Here is a 23,759-nt window from a genome sequence, read left to right on the forward strand (position 1 = left end):
CCTCACTATCTACCTTGTTATGAGCTTACACCTTATTGTGTACCTGCACTGCACTTCCTCTGTAGTTGTGACACTTTACTGTGTTCTGTTATTATTTTTACCCTGTACTACCTCAACGCACTGTGTAATGAATTGATCTGTATGAACGGTATGCAGGACAAGTTTTTCACTGTACCTTGGTACAAATGACAATAATAAATCAATTCCAATTTCAAAACAATTCAATTGTTCAATGGGTGTTGTGGGGAGACCAGAAGATGTGGAAATGCAAGTCATTGTAAAAACCCAATGGAGCATTACATCTTCAGCCTTACTATTTTGTTCCAGTATTTATTAAATCAAAAGGTGCAGGGCAGGGTTTGAGATACTAATAAGCAAAACACCTTAACATCAATGTCAATTCACTGGGTAATTCCACTCATGCACCGTAACGCCTATTGAACACATAAACAAGGAACACTCCATTCCATTTAGCTTTATATGCTGCTGTGTGCTTTAATTCCCCAAGATGTTTCCATTTTTCTCAGAAATACTCTGCTTTTCTACATTCCTTTAACATTTCTCCACTTCCAGTTCTTTCAGATTAGGTTCCCACTAGATTCTCTCCATACCTCCGAAGTTTTACATTCCAAGAAATGGATTGTCAATGTTATTACTTTTCTGCTCAGTTTTAAAGCAATTATAACACTGGTGATCATTGTAGCTTGAATATCACATATCTGGGTTATATCATAAGGATAGTTGAAAATAAATTTAGTATCAATGTTTCACTTAATTAACAGGTCATTGTGAAAAAAATCTTATTGGCACTGCGAGACTATTTAACCTTTTGCTCCTGCTTTTCAGTGGGCCCGGATCTCTCTACCTTATCAGCAGGATATTAATATCCTGCATGGTTATGACATTATGACTTCCCACAGTCTCCTTTGCCTGTGTAAACAAACCCATTCTTGAACTGTTGAACCAAGCTGCCATTTAATAGCAGTTGTTGTTACTTTGATCTTTTATGTATAGCTTTTATCCAAATTGCTTCAAGCAGCTCTTCCTCTGTTGTTTCGACCATTTTGATAGCTGTTATGCCATCTCTTAATGTCACTCTTCTGCCAAGATTGCTATGCTTCTTGTTGAGAAATATGCTCCAAGGTCAAGCTCTTGTCCATCCTCTGCTCTCAGACATGTTTCTGTAATGACAATAATGCCAGCTGTGCATGCCCAGCATTCCTCCTGCTCCCTTGTATTTGAGGTTATCCTCTGAACCCCTTCCTATCTTTCTTCCACTTGTCATTTTCTCTTTACCCTAAACAAATTTTTCTTGTATTGCTAGGCCAGCAGTTACAAACAGCTCACTTTCTTTCAGGTCCAGCCCAAGAACAATGCCTACACAAAATATTTTTGTGCAAATTTAAACATTTGTATTTTTTTTTAAAAACATCATAGTTCCATTACGGTACTGGAACAAGCACCAAGCAATGGTGTGGAAGGATTGCAGCAGAGGTGCCCCTTTGTATGCTCAAAATGTACCTTCTACCCTTTGGCAATCAAGAGTGATCAGTTGCCTAGGCTGGTCATAATTTTATCCCTTTCTTTCCCAAAGTAGGGAGTGGTATTAAAAATCACACTGAGTTGACATTCCAGCTCAGCGTTCCTTTGTTCTTACCCTGTGCACTTTCACCTTCAAGGATTCCCTAATGCTCTGCGTCTCCCTCAATACAGCACCAAGATTTTTGTGCTTAAGTCTCTGCGAGTGGGACTTGAACCCACGACCTACTGACTTGGAGGCTGGTGTCAGACCCACTAACATCTAATGTTAAAGTGAGGCAGAATTCCACATGCCCCAAAGACCTGAAGCAGGAGGCCAGAGATAGTGACCTTGTGGACACCTGTCAACTGCTCACATGTTTTCTACATTACCAGCATCATAAACCATCCGGTTGTTCATGATTTTAGAAAAATATTCCAGAAATACATGGAATATTAACCAGTATTTGAAAAGATAAAACACAAGTTAACATTTCAGGCATACGACATAATTGTTAAATTATCAGGACACGAGTTTTTGAAGCTGTGAGTGAAACACAGTCTTTGGACAGAACATCAAAATAAATAAAAATGCTTCTATTGTAATTTAAGGATACCATCAGTATTGGAGGGATGTTATCAAATTTGAGAGGGTGCACTAATCAGGAACTGGTTGGAGCTACTTTCTATTGAAAAGTGAAGAGTAAAAAGAGCTGTAAGCTCATGGTAACTTAAGTGGAGATAGTTTCTTTCATTCATGGATGAGTTCAGAATGTGGGCGTACAAATATAGGATCCAATCATTTAAAGTGTTTAGATAGGTTGAACTTTTTAAAATAAATATTATAAGAAACAGCAAAAAATAAAAAAAAAAGGCTCCTTGAGCCCACCCTGCTGTTCAATGATTGATCCGACTTTGGCAACAGTTCCACTTCCCTGCCCATTCTCCAATAACCCTCAACTCCCCTATGGACCAAGAATCAGTACAAACCAGCCTTGAATGTATTCAATGATCCATCCTCCAAGTCTATCCATAGAGAATTCCAAAGAATCATGTCCTTCGAGGCAGGAAATACTTTTTCATCCCTGATCTTGAATGGATGACTCCTTATTCTGAAACTGTCCCCTCTCCCATCATCCCGCCAGTTCAAGCTTCTCCCATGAGGGCAAGCATCAGCACTGATCTTGTTTTGTCCCCTCAGAATCACGTACATTTCAGTACGATCACCTTTCATTCCTCCAAGCTCCAGTGAGTGGAAGACCAACTTGCTAACCCTTTCCTCATAAGTACATTCCAACCCCCCCCCCCCCAAAAATAAGACCACTAAAATTGTAGAAAATACTCCAGCTTCTGTCTCAACAATGCAAGACCTTCCTACTTTTATACACCATCTCCAGGAAGTATAGTACATTATTCTATATGCACTAATTACTTCTTGCACCTCCATGCTAACTTCCACTGCTTCATATAAGAGGACATGCAGATCCCTCTGTACAACTACATTCCTTAACTTTCTCTTAATTTCAACAATATTGTGCTTTTCTACTCTTTCTGCCAAAGTGGTTAATCACAAATTCCCTACCACTGCCAAATTTTTTTCCCATTTTGCTTAACCCATCTCTATTCTTTACATCTTCCTCATCGCTTGCTTTCCCGCCCACATTTATCTCAGCTGATTATCCCAGCTATGGCTGAGAGGAGGCCACAGACCTCGAGAGGGAGTGACCTTCTGAACCACAGGTTCTGCAGGTCCTGTAATCAGGCTTATTGAGGTCGAGGCTGATATTGCAGCAGAAACAATTACCCAGTCTTTGCAATTTAAGTCAGGTACAATGTATAATTTTAAATCTAGGACTGATGGATATATTACAAGCTAAGGGGATCGTGAACACAGCAAGTGCAATTAGGAAACATCTTTCACCCCCTTCAGCACCAGCACATAATAAGTGCAGCATGTACCATCAACCAAATACTCTACAGCAATCAGCCAAACTTTGTGCCTCCCCACTAGGGATCCCACACTGTGTTTCAATAAGAAAGGCTGTGTGTGAAGAGGTGTGATCAGGGTTTGCCCTGCCTCACCAGGAAGGGTTGCATTATGAGGATTGCTCGAGGCACGATTCGATGTATTAAAGTCAAGGTGGTACTGCTCACCTCCAACCAAGAATCCTAGCTACTGTGTCTATTGATTGACTTCAGGGTTAAACGCCAGCATCGAGTCATTCAGCTTAGGTCATTCACACCAGTACTCTAACTCCATAGGTCAGGCAACCGTAACATTATATGGGGAATTAGGCACTGTTATTGATTTAGCGTGGGGCAAACAATTTCCCATTTAACTACAGGGAGCTGGCAGTCCTGTGCCAAACTCATATCATCTATTGCCAATGAACTACCACCCCTTACAAGTCACACACTCCAAAATACATTACTGGGTGTAAACTTCCAAACTCCCTACTTAGCAGGGCTGTGGGAGCAACCAAAAGGACTGCAGCAGTTCAAGATGATGGATCAGCTCCACCTTCTCGGGAGTAATTGGGCATGGGCGGCATGGTAGTGTAGTGGTTAGCGTAATGCTAGTACAGCGCCAGCGACCCGAGTTCACCTCCGGCCACTATCTGTAAGGAGATTGTACGTTCTCCCTGTGTCTGCGTGGGTTTCCTCCGGGTGCTCCAGTTTCCTCCCACATTCCAAAAGACGTATGGGTTAAGAGCTGTGGGCATGCTATGTTGGCGCCGGAAGTGTGGTGATACTTGCAGGCTGTCCACAGAACATTCTACGCAAAAGATGCATCTCACTGTGTTTTGATGTATATGTGACTAATAAAGAAATCTTATCTTAAATGCTGGCCTTGCCAGTGACACTCATTGGCTGCTGCAAATAAATTAAACTCATCAATAGTACAAAAACTTGTGACAATAGTTCTCCAACAGCACCTCCCAAATCCTCATTTATACCATCTGCATGGCTGGCTTGGAAAACTTAAGTTTTTCCACTGTATCGCAATACATGTGACAATAGGTTTGTGGAAAGTGGGACTGAATTATTGAGGTGGTTCGAAGTGTCTGATCTGTGAGTTGGAGTGCCTCTGGTGCTGGGACCGACAGCTGGTGCCGGTTCTGAATGTCTCTGTTCAGGAACAGCTGAGAAACATTTAAACTTGTAAAAAAAAGAATCGCTAAATTCATTTCAAAACAGATTTAACTTGGTGTAAATTAATTAAAAATATTAACTAAGATAACATGAAGAAGTGCATTTAAGGTGAGAGGGGGTAGGTTCAGAACAACCGTGAGGGGTACATTTTTTACTGAGAGAGTGATGGATGCCTGGAGTGTGTTGCCTGATAGGGTGGTGGAGGCAAATTCATTGGAGGATTTCAAGAAGGGCTTGGATGGGCACATGAATGAGATGAAAATGGAGGGAAATGGGCATTCTGTAGGTAGGATGAAATAGCTATGTCGGCACAACGTTGTGGGCCAAAGAGCCTGTTCCGTGCTGTACTGTTCTATGTTCTATAATGAACCAATACCAATCTGGAAGGACAAAGATAGCAGGTTCTTGGAAACATCACCTCCTCCAACATCCCCTCCAAGTTGTCCACTACCTGACGTGGGGATACATCCCTGTTCCTTCACTGTCACAGGGTCCAGATCCTGGAACCCCTCAGCCAACAAGGAGCACCTTCACCAACAGGACTGCAGATGTCCAAGGAGGCACCTCACCACCTTCTCAATGCTGGCCTTGCAAGGACGCCCATATTCAAACCTATGCAGGCCAGCTTGCACAGGGTTGATGGACGACATTGACCGGCGGGAAGTTGGGACATGAATAAGATTCAGGAAGGAATAATTTCCAATCTCACTGAGGGAGGCTTCAAACCCTGACAGGAATTATTTAACTATTCACCTCACAACCTGGACGACAGTGTCAATAAAGTTGCTTTGTTGAAGAAGCCGTCCAACGTGTCCCTGGTAACGGTGCGGTTGCTACTGGCGACGGGGAGGATGGCGGAGGCCGAGGTGGAGCAGGCGGCCGAGGTGTGCCAGGCGCTCGGCCGCCACCTCAACTGCCTGGGCGGCGGCAGCAAGAGCTCCAGGCGGCGGGCGCTGGAGTGCATCCGAGCCGAGGCGGCGGAGCGGCCGCTGCCCAGCGGCGTGCGGCAACGGGTGCTGGCCGCCCTGCTGCGGCCTCTGCTCGGGGCCCTGAGCGACCCGGCCGAGCGGTGCCGGGAGCTCAGCGTCTGCACCCTGGCCGAGCTGCTGCGCTCCGTGCCGCGGCCCCACGACGCGCTGCCCTACCTGCTGCCGGCCGTCGTGCAGCGCCTCGGCCTGCCCGAGTTAGCCGAGCCGGCCGAGGAGCTGCGCCTGGCCCTGGTCGAACTGCTGGTGCTGGTGGTCGAGCTGTGCGGCGCCAGGCTGGCCTCCTACCTGGACGATATGGTCAGGATCCTGCAGAGGACCATCGTCGACCCGTTCCCCGAGGTCAAGAAGAAGAGCTGCGAGTGTGCGGCCAAGTATGCGAAATGCACCCCCGGTACGTGTGGGCTTTGGCCTCCTTTCTTGGAATTGGTTTACTATTGAGGGGTATTGGTTTATTATTGTCACTTGTACCGAGGTACAGTGAAAAACTTGTCTTGCATACCGATCGTACAGATCAATTCATTACACAGTGCAAGTTAGTGTCCTGTATCCAAGTATCTTCAAGTTGCTGCTCTGAGTGTGATGATCAAGAGTCTCCACTGTCCTAATGCTTGATCACGGAGCTGGATTGAGAACTCATGTAGTTGGCAGCACAGAATAGTTCAGGAGTATTGGAATTGGTTTATTATTGTCACTTGTACCGACATATAGTGAAAAACTTGGCTTACGTACCGATCGTACAGGTCAATTCATTACACAGTGCAGTTACATCAAGTTAGTACAGAGTGCATTGATGTAGTACAGGTAAAAACAATACCAGTACAGAGTAAAGTGTCGCAGCTACAGAGAAAGTGCAGTGCAATAAGGTGCAAGGTCACAACAAGTGACGTGAGGTCATAGTCCATCTCATTGTATAAGGGAACCGTTCAATAGTCTTATCACAGTGGGGTAGAAGCTGTCCTTAAGTCTGGTGGTACGTGCCCTCAGGCTCCTGTATCTTGTACCCGATGGAAGAGGAGAGGAGAGAGAATGTCCTGGGTGGGTCATATTATTGTCACATGTACAGAGCTACAGTGGAAAACTTGTCTTGCAAACTGTTCATACAGATCAATTCATTACAACAGTGCATTGAGGTAGCACAAGGTAAAACAATACAGAATGCAGAGTAAAGTGTCACAGCTTCAGAGAGTCGTCATTGTGGCTATCCCTCGAGGTCGAGGATGATGGTTGTTCTGTTGATCTATTTATGGGCTCTCAAGTGGCTAATGAATCCAATCTTGGCTCTGAAAATTCAGTATTCACTGCTTTCATGCCAGTTCTTGACTAGAAGCTTCCAGCCATCACATTGCCTGCTCCCGTTGCCCTCCCCCGATAGCCGAAAGACTTGAGAAGTAGCCCACAGAGCGAAGACGCCTGTGCATGTGTTTGTTTAACGTGTACTTGATGTTGCACTCCAAAAAGCACACGATACTTCACAAATCAACCAACTGATTCCAATGGCATGGAAACCACGACGATTAGAGCTGATGGATTTGTTGCAGCCTTCATCTGCCTTCATAGCCGTTGAGTTCGAAATAACTTCGTCCGCCTGTTCCACCGTTGGGGTCTTGGTTGGATTGTTCTTTGTCAGGGACATCACCATCGACCTTTCTGCCATGGGTGACCCTACCAGGAGCATAGCTCCAGACGGCATTGCTCTCGGGATCTCAGGACCACACAAGCTTCTCCACCACGACAAGGTGACAATCCACGGAGAAGTTCAAAGAGTGCAGTGCAGGTAGACAATAAAGTGCAAGGTCATAACGAGGTATATTGTGAGGTCAAGAGTCCATTTTGTACTAGGGAACCGTTCAATAGTTACTACAGAACTGAACAGGTGCTGCTTTGCCCTAGGTGCTGCTAAAACATTAAATCAAAACTCTGCTTGCTTTTTCAAAACAATCTCAATACACTCATTTACAAAAGAATCTCATGGGAGTACTATCCAGTGTCCTGAACAACAATGATCCTTCACCAAAGGCAGATTACCTGATCATTATCACACAGGAGCTTGTTGTGCAGCTAAATTGGCTGTTGATTAATACTGAGGTGTTGAATGCTGGGCTGCAATCGATAAATGGCAGCCTGACATATGTTTTGTTGTTGACTCGGTGCTCCAAAGCAGAGTGAGAGCCAGTGAGATTGGGTCTGCTGTAGAGCTGTTGTGGCGGTAGGCAAATTGCAACGGGAAATTGTGCATTTCCACAATTTGCCTGGGACCCTGCTTCAAGTGTTTCATTGGTAGTGAAGCAATTCAAAATGTTCTAAAATGGAAGGAGAAAGTGTTGCTTATAACAACCCTTTCTTTATCTGCAAGTACATGAAAATGAACTGTTGGTGATTGCCAAGTATGGCCACCTTTCCCTGATGTCTACAATTGATTGAAGGAGTGACACGCTTTTATAGATGCAATCTTTCGGATGAGATGTTAAATCAAGATCTGTCTGCCCTCAGGAAGATCAAAGAAGGATTTTCCCTCGTGTTCTGTACAATTGTTATTCTTCAACAAATGTCATCAAAAGGTAATGAAAGGTCATCAGCCTGAAATGATAACACTTTTTCTACAGATGTTGTTTGACCTGCTGAGTATTTCCAACATTTTCTGTTCTATTTATCTAAAAGCAGAGCATCTGATCATTGTCACATTACTGCTTGTGGGACCCTACTGGTAATTTTTATTTATTCCATCTCAATCCTTTGTAATCTTTTCTCTTTAGAGCTACCTAACTTTTCCAGTCTCTCCATGTAACACTAAGTCCTTGGAGCTATTCTTTGTGCTCTCTCCAAAATTTTCAAATCCTCTGAAGTGTGGTGCGAAGAACCAGATACTATGCCCCAGCTGGTGTGGATGTGATGCTCTGGATCTAGAATAATCATTGGGGCAAGATATGAAAGAGTGTAGGTGGGGCCACAAGAATGACATATCTAGCAGATCTGCGAATCGCATCCTGCATGATATTTGAGTTTAATAGACAGTGAAAGCCTAAATCTCGATACAGGTCAGCAGGTATTTTTCTGACTGGAATGTTTTTTGCAGTGAGGTTACAAAGGGTTAAGGCCCAGGTCCCTTGCTCTTCATGGTGTATATATAGTAATGATATAGTATTAGTAAGGTCTGTGACTAAGAAGTTTGAAGATAATATAAAAATTAGGCAAATTAAGCATGATAATGGGGTGGGAGGGGGTGTGGAAACTGGATGCTGAACATGTTCTGACCAGCCAGAAAAGTTGCAAACGGAATTTAACATGTTTTTAAGTGTTAGATGATGAATGTGGCAAAGGCCAAATGAAAGGATTCTCTGATCTTCAGTATATAAACAGCTACTTATCCTTCTTCCTTCAGGGATCAAAGTAGATTAAAAAAGAATAGAATACATCATATTATTAGGGCAGCACAATAGTGCAGCTAGCAGAACTGCTGTCTCACAGCCCCAATGACCCAGGTCTAATCCTGACCTCTTGTGCCGTCTGTGTGGAGTTTGCACATTCTCCTTGATCCAGCCCCTTAACTTGTCCCCTCTTTCTAGATTCTTGCACTTGTGGAAACCATCTCAACATTTACCCTGTCGTGCATTCTTGGAATCTTGTGTGTTTCAATAAGATCATCCCTCATCTTCTAACGAAGTTGGATCAGTACAAATCCAACTTCTTTAGTCATTTGTGACAGGACAACTTTCTCAACCCAAAAATTTGACCAATTCTTGAAGAGGTAACAAAGTGTAACAATGAGAGCAAGGCAATAGATGTGTATACGTGGACTTTAGCAGGGTTTTAACAGGGTCCCACAAGGGAGACTGGTTCAAAGGTTAGGGCTCATGGGATCTAGATAAACTGGATCCAAAATTGGCTTGGCAATAGGAGACCCAAGATGGTAAGGATTGTTTGTCCCCCACGAGGATAGGTGGTGGGACTCTGGCTGTCTATAATATGTGAATGATTTGGATGTGAGAGGCAAGATCAGTAAATTAGTGGTGGACTGTTGATAATGTGGAAGGTGGTCTTAAAATGCAGAGAGATGGTGATGAGTCGATAAGATGGCAGGTGGAGTTCAATCCAGACAAGTGTGAAGAGATGCATTTTGGGAGTACTAATGAGACTGGGACTTGCACCGTGAATGGTAGGATTATAGGGAGTATTAAGGAACAGAGGGACCTTAGAAGTTAGAAGTTCATATATCCTTGAAGATGGCAATACAGATAGGTGAAGTGGTCAGGAAGGCTTATGGAACACTGGCCTGCACTGAATCTAGAAGTAGGTGGGGGGTTATGCTCCAACTTTACACAACCTTGGTCAGACCTCAGCGAGAGTACTGTGTGCATTTCTGGTTGCCGTGCTATGGGAAGGATGTGATGGTGCTGGAGAGAGTGCAGAGGAGTTTTGCTAGGGTGTTGCCTGGAATGGAGCAGTTCTGTTATGAGAAGAGTCTGGAGAAGCTCGGTCTGTTTTCCCTTGAGTGGAGGACGTTTAGAGGGGACATGATTGAGGTATATAAAATTATGAGGGGCATAGTTAGGTAGAGTGCAGGAAATGTTTTCCCTTATCAAGCATAGATAAAACTCAGAGTCATAGGCTTTGGGTTAGGGGGAAGAGATTTAGAGGGAATATGAGGGGGACCTTCTTCACCCAGAGAGTGGCAAGTACCTGGAATGCACTGCCTGAGAGAGTGCTTGAAGTTGGGTCACTGACAGCATTTAAGAAGTATCTGGATGAGCACTTGAATCACTTGGGTGTAGAAGGTTATGAACTAAGTGCTGTGAGATGGGATTAATACAGAAGGGTACCCACAGGTTGGCGTGGATCAGTTGGGCTGTCTCACCTGTTTCTGTGCTGTACGATTCTATTGACTGACTAAATTAGCCTAGTGAATTTCTTCTGTACGGCTTCCAGTCTAGTACATTCTTTCTGAAAACTGAACACAGTGCTCCATGTTTGACGTCACTAACACCCTGTTCAATTACAATAATATTTCTCTACTTTTAAACTCCAGACCCCTCCCCCTTGCAATAAAGGGCAAAATGTCATTTGCCTTCCTAACTATTTGTTGCAGTTGTCTGCTAATGTATTTTGATTCATGTACAAAAACACCTATATTGCTCTGTACTTCACTCATTGCTTCCATTTGGATAACAGTCTGCCTTTTTAATTCCTCTTAACAAAGTGTACAGCCTCACACTTCCCACACAAAACTCCATTTGCCAAGTTTCACCTGTTCCCTCCATCTATTTGTATCCTGTTGCAGAGTACAAATGTCCTCATTGTAGCGTGCCCTCCCACCAATTTTCATGTCATTAACAAACTTGGGTACCTCAGATGCTTCCCCCTTGTCCAATAGATAGCAAATAATTGAAGGTTCTTGACTGATCCTGGAGCATTCCTTGCATTCTTCCAGCATGAAAAGGATCCATTTATTCTGACACTTCTATGTGATAACCAGTCTTCAGTCTGTGCCTTCTGGAAATTCAAATGCACCACATCCACAGATTTGCCTCTATTGATTTTGCTTGTTACATCCTCGAAGAACTCCAGCAAATATGTTAAACATGATTTTCCTTTCATAAAACCCTGTTGATTTGGTTTGATTACATTAAGCCTCTCTGAATGACTTGCAATTTCTTCCTTTGACTTGCAATTTCTTCCTTCATTAACCTTTATTGGTATTAACCTTTGAAAATAGGCATCCATTCACCCAGTCACCAAAGTGCAAGGAATGTTAGTATTGACAAAGCTGATTCACGACTAGTGTCTATGTCCTACGGTTCTCAGTGAATCTGGAGTAGTTACTCTGTGTCCTATCTTGGTTTAGCTGAACACTGAACTGAGTGGCTTGGCACAATGTCACTTCTCTGCCTGGAAAATGCTTGACAGCAGTTTTTTCAATGAGACCAAAACATTTACCATTTTGGAAGGGAATCCTAATTCCCAACATGATGTACTGGAATAAATATCTTTTTTTTTCACCTAATAGCCATTTTAATAATTAGAGGCTACAACATGTGGACCTGTACCAATAAATATCAGTATATACTTGAAATGAAACTGGCTACTTCTTGATGCTTGAAATTGCACAGCAACTGCAAAACATTCTGTCACAAGAATATGATATTTCCGACAGCAAATATTGAAACTCTTAATATTATTTGAATTTGGGTGAGTAGCAGTTTTGCAGAGTGTCCAGGGTTGAAATTATTCACATTAAAATGCGTAAGTGTTTTGAGAACCTCTTGTGGGATAAAAGGTTCTCTGAGGTGATATGCAAGTGAGCTGAGATGTTTGGTTGATACTTGTGATGCTTTTGCCCTGCGGTGATCTTAATGAATGTGATTTGATTCTCCTCATTCTTATTCATAGAGTCATACAGCACAGAAACAGGCCCTTTGGCCCAAATCGTCCATGCCGACCAAGATGCCAATCTAAGCTAAATCCTATTTGCCTGCATTTGGCCCATATCCCTCTAAACCTTTCCAATGCATGAACCCGTCCAAATATCTTTTAAATATTGTAACTGTAGCTGCCTCTACCACTTTGTATAAGGTGACACTAAAAATCTGATTTGGAAATTGATCCTGTGGGTTCAAATGTTTTGAAAAGGTTGTAATGCTACATTGTAGAACTCTTGCACTTGTGGAATTAGAATCCAAGGCCAATTCAAAATATTTGTCCGCTCAGCCTTTTATTTCATTCCATTAAAAATGCCAAGAGATGCCACATTGAAACAAACTCCATTACAATGGAGTTGCAGCAGTTTCTCTGTGTTAATGACCCATAAGTCATGAAAGGTTTCTGTCTCGACTCTGCCAGTGTTTGTTTCTGGATGAATGAGGTGGATGAATGAGGTAGCTCAATGCCACAAACTGCTGTTGAGATTTGAAAGCTGCTGCTGCTGAGGTCACTGGGGCTGTGCCACCAAAATAGTTGCATGCAAAACTCAGCAAATCATTCAAGAAAAATGAGCCCATTTGCTATTGAAGGAGTTTACTTACACTGTGTTTGTTTGTGCAATTGCCAAAAAGGAGTAATAGTGTTTTTAGGAGATCTATTGTAAGTCTCTATAGAACTCAGTAAAAGCAAAGAAATGTAACGAATGCAAAACTAAAACCCATTCCTCATCAGGGGGAAATCCTCTGCTCATCCTTGCATTTTACCTGAAAGTCATAAATGTTCATTGTTGTTTTATTTCTCTTTTCAGAAACTTTTCACATGCAGTCTGAATCTCTAATAAAACCATTGATGCAGACCATCTCCCATCAGCATTCGAAAGTCCGCGTGGCAGTCATTCGGACAACAGGAGCAGTCATTCAGTATGGCAATGGAAAGTCTGTTGATGATGTTCTCTCTCATTTGGCACAGCGTCTCTTTGATGATGCACCACTGGTGAGGGAAAATTCTCTGGCATTGTTCATTTTACATAACAAGAGGATGCAAACGTTGTGCTTGTTGCTTTTATTGACATCAGAAATAAAATGTGTTCTGCTACAGGCGAGTTACAAACATTTTTCCATGCTTAAGAATTGCACTTTCCACTTTCTAGCCCTAATAAACAACAAGTGAGCTTCTAGTAGTGGTTGAAGCTTCAGAAGAGATTACTAAATTTTTCCTTGCATTTCCTCCTTCACTTAATAGAGCAATAGAAAATTCCTTTGGTGAGGATTTTAAATGCTGCATACATTTCCAGTCCCAACAGTTTTCTGCTACCTTTTTCTGAGGATACTGGCTCATTCTGGACAATCATTCTGCTGGAACCCAGGAGCCCCTTAACTGCTTGCCCTTCCAAGATAATCTTATCTTTCCAAGTGCCAGTCTTGAAGTTGACTCAAATGTGCAGGCTCATTGTGAAGGAACATCACAGCTTCAATACCCACATTAGCATTTCTTGGAGCATTTCCTGAATAGTGACCAGCAACATACCCCTCACTGCTTGGTTCCTCTTTGCCTGAACCAAGGGGGGGATCTACAGTTCATTCTGGCATGTCCCTGATTTCGTTGTTTGTTTAAAATGTATTATCCATTTACCATTACCTAATGAGTTATTTTAGTACTGCTGCTTATAAAACATGGAAAGCTTTTATACGCTAAATTATTTTGTTGGAAAAGGATGCCATTTGCTGGTGCCCGGTGGGTAACACTCTTGCCATAGAGTAAGAAAATTGTGGGATGAAGTCCTTCAACAGTAACTTGTGCACAGGTTGACAGTTGGGTTCAGTACTGAGGAAGTGTGGTGCTATCTAAATTAGTTGTCTTGTGCAATCCCTCAATCAAGGATTACATGCTTTCACTTCATTTCTGAGATGACTGATGGCACTAATGTGGGAACCACAGACTCTTCCACTGATGAGGCAGGAGGTGCCTGAGAGGGTTGGCAGGTGTGTAGTTTGTGAGATGGTTTGCTCCTTCCACCATTCACATCCCAATGCTCAAGATTCTCATCATTATCATCCCAAATGCCTCCACTTGTCTTGGCTTGAGCCAGGATTTCCACAGGTCAGTGTGAATATTGCATTTTTTCAAGGAGACTATAATCATCTCCATGAACCTATTCCTCTGTCTGCCTGGTAACCTCTTCCCGTGACACAGCTCCAAGCTGAGTGTCTGCTTGGGCATCAGGTGTCAGGCAGGTAAATGATGTGGCCTGCTCAACAGAGTATAATTAGAGCTGAATACTGGGATATTGGCCTGAGAGAGGATACTGATGTTGGTATGCATATCCTTCAAGTGGATTTGATAGGTTTTGAGGAGATAGCATTAAGGTGCCTAGGTAGTCCAGGTCTCTGAAGCATTTAGGAGAGGGATCACTGCTAACCAGTAAACCCTAAGTTTTGTGCAAAGTATGATATATTAATCTTCAAACACCCTTTTAATCAATCGACTGAAAGCTATGCTACACATTGAAGGCGATGTGAATTTCATCATCAATGTCTGCCTTTACTGAGAGGTGACTCCCGAGATATTTGAAGTGTTGCATATATTCCAGGGTCTCACACTGTTGGAGGGCAGTGTTGTATAGTGAGGGCAGACTGGTAGAGGATCTTTGCCTTGCAGATGTTGGGTGTAGGCCCATCATCTTGTATGCTTCAGTGAATGTCGACAGTGCTTGAAGATCAGTTTCTGAGTGTGCACAAGCAGAACTCGGCTATTGAGGTTGGTTTGCCCTTCGTTCTGGAGTGTAGTGTTGTATGGTGAATAGTTTATTAGTTTGGAAGATTCGCTCCCCTCCTGTGAGGAGGTTGTTGGAGGTGAGGTACAGCATTGTGGTGAGAAAGATTGAAAAAGTGTTGGGACAATGACACAGCCTTTCATTGAGATTGGCTCTGTCTGTAGACTCATTGGTTAGGATCATGACTTGCATGCCATTCTTCAGGAAACACAAGATGGGGTAGCTGAATTTGAGGAGATTGCTCCACTTTTTCCTCCAAGCTGATAACATCAAAAATTGTAGTAAGGTATTAAAAGGCTTTGTTTAGGGTTGAGCCGCTCCTTGCATTTTCCTTGAAGTTCACATCCTGGAGGAGGATACAGCAGTGTACCTCTGAGATGCTGTCATTGTGACCATCTTCAAGAAAGAAGACAAATCCAACTGTGATATCTACAGAAGGGTTATCCCTGCTGCATGCCACGGGGAAGTCAGAGTCCTCCTCAACCACCTCCTCCCAGTATCTGCGTGAATTCCGTCCATCTAGAGGCACACTGGGTGTGCTCTTCATTGTGTGACAACTGTCCAAAGTACCATTTGTGGAAAAGCAGTTAGCCCAGGAAAGTGACTATGAGGGATGTCATTGCACTATTCAAAGCAGAGCAGGTGATTTCTCTTGGTATCCTGGACCACATTTAACCCTTGACTAACATCAATGTAAAAGATTTTTCAAAATGGCTGCTGCATTAGTGAAATATCTCTCAGCACTCGTTTATTCCAAGGATCTTTTCCTTTCATTCTATTTTGGATCATTTTCTTTAATTTTAGAGAAGGAAGCAAGATAAGAAAATGTTTTCATTCAAAAGATGTTAAATACATTCCTCTTGTGGGGTGGGGAAAATTTGATTTTTTTTCTATCTATAATAGAATAGGCAAGGGTCAAAATGTAGGCCATTAATTACAATGGGATTGGTGTCCTTGTATTCTTGTCAATTTCCCATGATATTGCATGCAGGAGTCAAGAATGTGTACATTTAACATAAAGTAGGGTTTGAAGAAGGTAGATAATTGGACTATGGCATGTAAATGCAGTTCACTTCCCAACTTAAAATAACATTTGCCTTCATATCTTGCATTTAAAAATCTGCATCCACTTTTGGATTCAAAGCACCTCTAAACTTTTCTTAATTAACTTACAGTCTCCTGCCAATTGTAAAATGCTTTTCTTCTGATTACGGAAATTTGAAACTTTCTTGACTGATGCTTAACTCCTTGCCCATGGTATAACATGTGAAGTGTATGAACTTTCATGTCAGGAGTAAATTACCTTCCTTCCTTGGTTAATAATTGTGATAAAATGGTGCTGCACGCTACTGATAGTGTTATTTCATCATAATAACCACTCAAGGCCAAAAGTAACTTTACTCCATTCCAGAGCAAATGGAACGATTGTTGACTCTCGGTTCTTAACTGCTTGAAGCTAGAAGCTCATGGCCAAAATTCGCAAGACTGATGAGCTTTGCAATCCACACGGAAACATCAGAGACATATTGTAAATGACTAATAGAAGGGAGTGATTCTTAACTTTGTAATGTATTGCTGATATTTTGATCTTGTGGTTTGACATGAGTTCATATTGTTTTCTATTAGCTTGCATCTTGTAATAAACTATTTGTTTTAAATACGTTGGGGAGAGAAATTCTCGGCATGAGCTTGACACATTTAGCTGTGGACAGATCTCTTAAGTTGGAAGTGAAACAACTTTTGGCAGTTTAATATTTGATTTATATCGACAAAATTATCTAATAGATTTTCAACCATGATTGTGTCTTTTGGGTAATGAAAATTTAAGAAGTAGGAGTTGGCCATTCAGCCCCACTAGCCTGTACCTCCATTCAGTTAGGTCATGGCTAATCTGTACCTTAACTCCATCAATCTGCCTTGATAGGATAGAAATCAGGTGCCTTCTAGCTGTCGTATTTATGGGAAGGGTACAGGGCTTTAATTTGTTACAAGAATCCCGAGGCACCATAGTTTACAGGTAATTAGGATTATATGTTCTGAAACTCCAGCTAACGCAATGAATCGCAATTTAAAATTTTGTGTTTTGGAACTGAGCTAGGTACGCCAAGCTGTTACAGAAGTGGTGGGAAGCTGGCTATTGGACCTCAGGGATCGCTACTCATTCTTCCACAAACTTATCCCTCTCCTGTTGAGCAGCTGCAGTGACGAGATAGCTCAAATCAGGTAAGAACACTGCACTCCTCTTGCAAGCTTGCATTTTTCTCCTTTGGACAAAAATCTACATGCAGACATTTGGACAGTATAAGTTATCAAAAAAAAGTTGTTTTTTAATATGATGGCTTCTTAGCCGGAGTTAAGTAACCTGTTGGCAGTAAGGTTGAATGTGATTTCCCAACGTTATGGAAAACTGTAAGTAAATATTATGTTTTTGCTTTGGAAATTGTGACTGACATTCACATTCCCTCCCACCCCCAACTCCAACTCCCGTTCACCACACCCAACCCTGACATGTTCTGAGTGAGTATTAAAAGTGCTTTCAAGATACTGGTGCAGGACTGTGATCCAATGACATTTCCAAAACGTTTCTGATATTGCACATATGGAAGAAATTTGGAGGTGTTGTATGACCTTCATAAAAAAACTGCATTTCCACCTCAGCATAGTTGCAGGGCATGTGTATTACTTAGGAGAGCCAGGTTCTGAATCTAAAAACTGAGCCCTGATCACTTCGTTGTGCATTAATTATACCAATTTAGTTTGGCTTCAGTTCGTTATTGAAGAAGCAATGTTCTTAATTTGTGATCAAATGTTTCACTTGGAGATAGCACGGTTTTGTTTGCATCCTGTTTTAATTGGGACAATTGTTAAATTACATTGCACATGATGATTACACTAGATGGAAGAACTGGGAATAACTGCTCCTGCAGAAAAAGGTGGATGCTCTCAGTAGGTCTAACTCATCTTATTCGACTAAGAAATGAAAATGTTGATTTAAGCAAACTGCTTTTAATTTTTTTTTACAAGTTCCTAAATGTGCCATAATTTCATTTTGCAAAACATTTAAAGAGCAAAAGAAAACTGAAGTACAAACGAGTGTTGGTAACATATACGCCACACAAGTGCCAGACATTGACGATATCCAACAAGAGAAATCCAGCTATCACCTCCTGACACTCAATGGCTGACATTCCGTCACTGAATCCCCCACTATCAATATCCTGGGGTTACCATTGACCAGAAACTGAACTGTAGTAGCTATATACATAATGTGGCTGCAAGAGCAGGTCAGAGTCTACGAATCCTCCTACCTCCTCAAAGCCTGTCTACCATCTACAAGGCTCAAGTCAGGTGTATGATGGAATACTCTCCACTTGCCTAGATGGGTGCAGCTTCAAGAAGCTCGACACAGTACAGGACATAGCAGCTCACTAGACAGGCACCCTATCCACAACTATCTACTCCCTCCACCACCGACACACGGTAGCAGTAGTTTGTATCATTTACAGGCAGCACGGCAGTAACTCACCAAGACATCTTAGACAGCACCTTCCAAACCCACTACCAGTTCCAAGGGCAGCAAAAGCATGGGGAACACCGCTACCTGGAAGTTGCCCTCCAAGCCACACATCATCCTGACTTGGAAATTTATCACTGTTCCTTCACTGTCGTTGGGTCAAAATCCTGGAGCTCCCTCCCTAATGGTATTGTGGGTGTATCTACACCTCAAGTGGATCAAGGAGACAGCTCACCACCACCTTCACAAGGTCAACTACGGATGGCAATTAAATGCTGTCTCAGCCTGCAAAGCCCACATCCCTTGAATACATATAAAAAATCTTGACTTAAGATAAGGAACACTGGCATTCCCTCAGTCCAAACACTTTTCCTGACTTATGGGAAATATGAAGATAGCGCACGGTAGCGTAGCGGTTAGCGCAACGCTATTACAGCGCCAGCGATCAGGGTTCGATTCCCGTTGCTGTCTGTAAGGAGTTTGTGCGTTCTCCCATGTCTGCGTGGGTTTCCTCCAGGTGCTCCGGTTTCCTCCCACATTCTAAAGACGTACGGGTAGGTTAATTTGGGGGTTTAAAAAATGGGTGGCGCGGACTCGTTGGGCCGGAAGGGCCTGTTACCATGCTGTAAATAAAATTTAATTGTAATACTATGGCCCAATGAGGAAATGACATCCACTGTTTACTCAGGAGAGAAACAAAGGACTGCAGATGCTGGAATCTAGATGAAAAACACGATGATGCTGGAGGAACTCAGCAGGCCAGGAAGCATCCGTGGAAAAAAGCAGGCGGTCAGTGTTTTGGGTCAGGACCCTTCTTCTCTTCTCCACAGACGCTGCCTGGTCTGCTGAGTTCCTCCAGCCTTGTTGTGTTTTTCATCCACTCTTTATTCATACTGAAAATCAAAAAACTGCAGATGCTGGAATTCTAAAATTAAAACAGAAAGTGTATCCTGACATGCTGAGTGTTTCCAGCAATTTCTGTTTCTATTCATTGTATACTGTTAGGCATTCTGGGGAATGGCTGCACTTAGAAAAAGGATATTTTGTCACTGTGGGGGTAGCAAAAGATGACAATCAAAAATAATGCATGCTGAAAACAAAATTATTTTTACTGAACTAATCATTCACCCTTTGACCATCAATGATAGCAGACAATATTCGAATTGAGCAAGACTGAAATGCCAGACAATAGTTTTGGACACTATTTATTCTGTGGAATACACATCCTGAACAGCTGAGAATTGAAGGAATGAGACGACTGAAGGGAAAAAAATCTTGAATTAAAAGAGCATTGTTATAAAGAGGGTCGTCAGCTTCATTGGTGGGGGCGGGGGGATGAAGAAAGAAGAAAGACGATAGCAAAATTGCAAAATTTCACACTAAACACTAGCAGCTTCTAGTGGTGGGAATAAGTAATGCAGTGCTAAGATATCATACAGTATTTCCATTCATTGGTAAGGTTTTATTTTGGTATTTTTATATTGGCTTGGAACCAAAACACACTGGTCTCCAGACCTTGGTTGAGTGGAATTTTCAACCCTAATTGACCTGCGAAAGCTAAGCTGTACTTCATGTACTGCCACCTTGTTGAAAACAAACTTAAATTGTAGATAAAGGTACTAACACATTAACAAATAAAATTGTGTTTTTGATTTTAGTTTATTTAACCCTCTTGTGTTTGCAATGCAGGGAGTTGGCCTCTGATTACTGGAGGAAAGTTGGACTCCAGTGGCAACAGGAGAATGAGGAGGATCTTAAGGATAAGCTTGACTGGTCAGCTGAACTCTCTGTTAACTACCCTGCTGGTGGTAGGTAGATAATTTTACGTTTTTAACTCACTAATACTTGGTTATAGAAGATCACCACTTTGCATCATGAGCTTTGCACATTTGGCATACTGCAAAACATCCACTTTTGGTTTATAAGACCATAAGATATAGGAGCAGAATTAGGCCATTCAGCCCATCGAATCTGCCCCACCATTCAATCATGGCTGATTTTATTTTCAACCCCATTCTCCTGCCTTCTCCCGGTAACCCTTAACCCCCTTAACAATCAAGAACCTATCAACCTCTGCCTTAAAGACACCCAACAACTTGGCCTCCACAGCCCCCTGTGGCAACAAATTCCACAGATTCACCATCCTCTAGCTGAAGAAATTCTCATCTCAGTTTTAAAGGAACATCCCTTTTTTCTGAGACTGTGCCCTCGGATCCTAGATTCCCCTACTAATGGAAACATCCTCTCCACATCCACTATCCAGGCCTTTCAGTACCCCAAAACTATTGTCTGGCATTTCAAAGTCTTGCTCAATTCAAATATTGTCCGCTATCATTGATGGTCAAAGGTTCAATGATTAGTTCAATAAAAATAATTTTGTTTTCAGCATGCATCTTTTGGTTTGTCATCTTTTGGTTTCAATGAGCTCCCTCTTGTATCTAATTCGGGGCTTGAAGTGTTGTTTGTTTTAACAAGTAAAAACGGACAAAAAATATCCAAAGACGGAGTAAATTTTGTTTTATCATTTATAAAACAGTGTGTTTAAGATATATAATAAAATATGTAGAAGCAGGAGAAGGCTAATCAGCACCTCCTGCCTGTTCTGCCATTCAGTAAAATTATATCTATCTTGGTGTTTTCCAACACTAACTCCAGGTGACTTGATTAAGTTAATATCCAAATTGAATATACTCAATGAATGACCCTCCACAGCCCTCTGAGGTAGAGTATTCCAAACATTCACTGCCCTCTGGGTGAAGAAATAGCTTCCCACTGCATTCCTAAATGGCCGACTCCTTGCTTGGAAACTGATCTGTGGTTCTAGATGCCCTGGTCAGGAGAAAACATCTCACTGCATGTGCGCCGTTAAGCCCCATAGGAATTTTATACGTTTCAATGATTTCAACCCTCATTCTTCAAAACTGTAGAAAGTATGGATCTAGTCTACTTCAGCTTGCCTTATAGGACAATCCCCCCCTTTTTTGTTTACAGGAATCAATCTGGTAAATTTTTGTTACACTCCTTTATGTGCTTGCTTGATTTGGGAGACCGGACCTGTATAGTATTCCAGTTGCATCTCACCAGAGCTCTGCTTAATTGCAGTACGGCTCCCTCGCTCGTTTGAATCCAGAGACTGATGCTGGATCCACTGTTGTTTGTCATCTATATTAACAATTTGGATGAGAATGTAGGTGGCACGATTAGTAAGTTTGTGGATGATGCCAGAATTGATGGTGTGGTGAACAATGTTATCTGAGGCTACAACAGGATCTAGATCAACTAAGAAAGTGGGTCAAGGCATGGAAGAGCAAAGTGATGCATTTTGGAAAGTTAAACCAGGGCAGGACATATACATGGTGAATGACCGAGCCCAAGGGAGTGTTGTAGAACAGAAAGACCTAGGGGTACAAATAGATGGTTCTCTGAAAGTGGTGACACAGGTAGATTAGGTGGTGAAGAAGGCATATGTCACTGAAGGGCTTGAGTTATAAGGAGAGACTGAATAGGCTGGGACTGCTTTCCCTCGAGCCAAGGAGGCTGAGGGGTAACCTTATAGGGGTTTATAAAATGATGAGGAGCATAGATAAGGTGGAGTATCACAGTCTTTTTCTAAGTGTAGGGGAGTCTAAAACTAGAGGACATAAATTTAAGGTGAGAGGGGAAAGGTTTAAAAGGGACCTGAGGGGCATGTTTTTCAGGGTGGTGGGTGTATGGATTGAGCTGCCAGGGGAGGTGGTAGAGGCGGATGCAATTATAACATTTAAAAGCTATTTGGACAGGTATATCGATAGGAAAGTTTAGAGGGATATGGTGCCAACTGCAGGCAAATGGGACAAGCTGAGGAAGACACCTTAGTAGCATGGACGAGTTGGGCTGCACTTTGACTCCAATTGTAGTCAAGGCCATTGTACCATTTGCTTTTCTAATTGCATGTTAACTTTTAGTGATTTATGTACAAGAACATCCAAATCCCAGTATTTTTCAGTCTTTCACCATGTAAAAGGAGGCTCTGCTTTTCTGTTACTTTTGACTGAAAATGCCTTCTGTTTTTCCCTCTTTTTTTGCCATTTGCCCTGACTCATTCATTTAGCCTGTCTATATCCTCTCTGCATCCTCCTCACAGCTCATTCTGCCCTCCAAATTTGTATCATCAGCAAATATGGATATAATAAATAATAATAACTTTTATTAGTTACATGTACATTGAAGCACACAACGAAATGCGTCTTTTTGCATTAACAACCAGCACAGTCTGAGAATGTGCTGGGGGCAGCCGGCAAGTATAGCCACGTTTCCTGCGCCAGCATAGCATGCCCACAACTACCTAACCCGTACGTCTTTGGAATGTGGGAGGAAACTGGAGCACCCGGAGGAAACCCATACAGTCACAGGGAGAATGTACAAACTCTTTACAGACAGCAGTGGAATTGAACCCAGGTCGCTGGCGCTGTAATAGGGTTACGCTAACCACTACACTACAGTGCCACTACCTACACTACCGTGCCGCTACTGGTCCTGTCAATCAAGCCATTGATATAGATTATGAACTGCTGGAGCTCGAACACTGATCCCTGTGGGAACCCCCCCCCCCACTTCCCCCAACTAGTTACAGCCTCCCAACCTGAAAATTAGTTGTTTACTCCTGCCTTCTCTCAGCCAATACTGAGTTCACCCGAGTATTATCCCAATCCCATGTGTTCTGAATTTGTTTAATAACCCCATCTTTGACACCTTTATCAAAAGCTTTCTGAAAATCCAAATGAACCCTGTTGTATTCTGCAATTTGCACCCTCCATTCTAATAGATTTGTCAAACATGATTTCCTTTTCATAAATTTCATAATGTCACCCATGAATTTTGATCTGGAAATATGCTATTGACTAATTGCATTTGTTTGTGGATAGAGAATATGCTGGTCAGAGGTGTGAAAGAATAATTCGGAAGGAGATGAGGGGTGGGGAGAAATGCTATTTTTAGTAAAAATGTGGTGGCATTGGATACCTTTGTACTCGTATTATTTATTGTCAGTACCAATTTAATTGAAATTTATTATAGAAAGTGAATGATGTTGCTTTTTCCTGAGCTTTTTTTTAATAACTGCAAGTATCTAATTTTGTCAAGAATATAATTGGGGGAAAAAAACCACACCCAAACTGCACCAAAAATAAAACCAAAAAATGCAAGATCTACTCATCTTATAACCAGTGCACATATGTTTTCAAAACAAAATGAATGGCTAACCTAGAAGAGCTGTTTTTTTTGTCTCAAGTGCAACAAGTAAGGTGTGAATTCTGTGTGACAATATAACTAACTTTCATTCGCAACTGAAACATGCTAGTTAATGTTGGCAAAAACAATGCAAAAGTTATTTGTATACGCAGTATTAATATTTAATAAC

The 23,759-nt window shown here is 42.1% G+C and overlaps 1 protein-coding gene across 1 annotated transcript in view; it reads left to right on the forward strand.

Moving 5' to 3' along the window:
• Positions 1 to 5,516: 5,516 nt before the first annotated feature.
• The window catches only part of LOC127573455 (dynein axonemal assembly factor 5), a 93,600-nt gene continuing 75,357 nt past the window's right edge, over positions 5,517 to 23,759 (forward strand). Inside the window, exons 1-4 of the mRNA XM_052021696.1 lie at positions 5,517 to 6,051; positions 12,883 to 13,067; positions 16,946 to 17,070; positions 20,051 to 20,169. Coding sequence (XP_051877656.1) covers positions 5,523 to 6,051; positions 12,883 to 13,067; positions 16,946 to 17,070; positions 20,051 to 20,169 — 958 coding nt within the window. The 5' untranslated portion in view covers positions 5,517 to 5,522. The remainder of the gene's footprint in view (positions 6,052 to 12,882; positions 13,068 to 16,945; positions 17,071 to 20,050; positions 20,170 to 23,759) is intronic.

The sequence above is a fragment of the Pristis pectinata genome, chromosome 8 (genome assembly GCF_009764475.1).
Source record: "Pristis pectinata isolate sPriPec2 chromosome 8, sPriPec2.1.pri, whole genome shotgun sequence".
Classification (NCBI taxonomy): Eukaryota; Metazoa; Chordata; class Chondrichthyes; order Rhinopristiformes; family Pristidae; genus Pristis; species Pristis pectinata.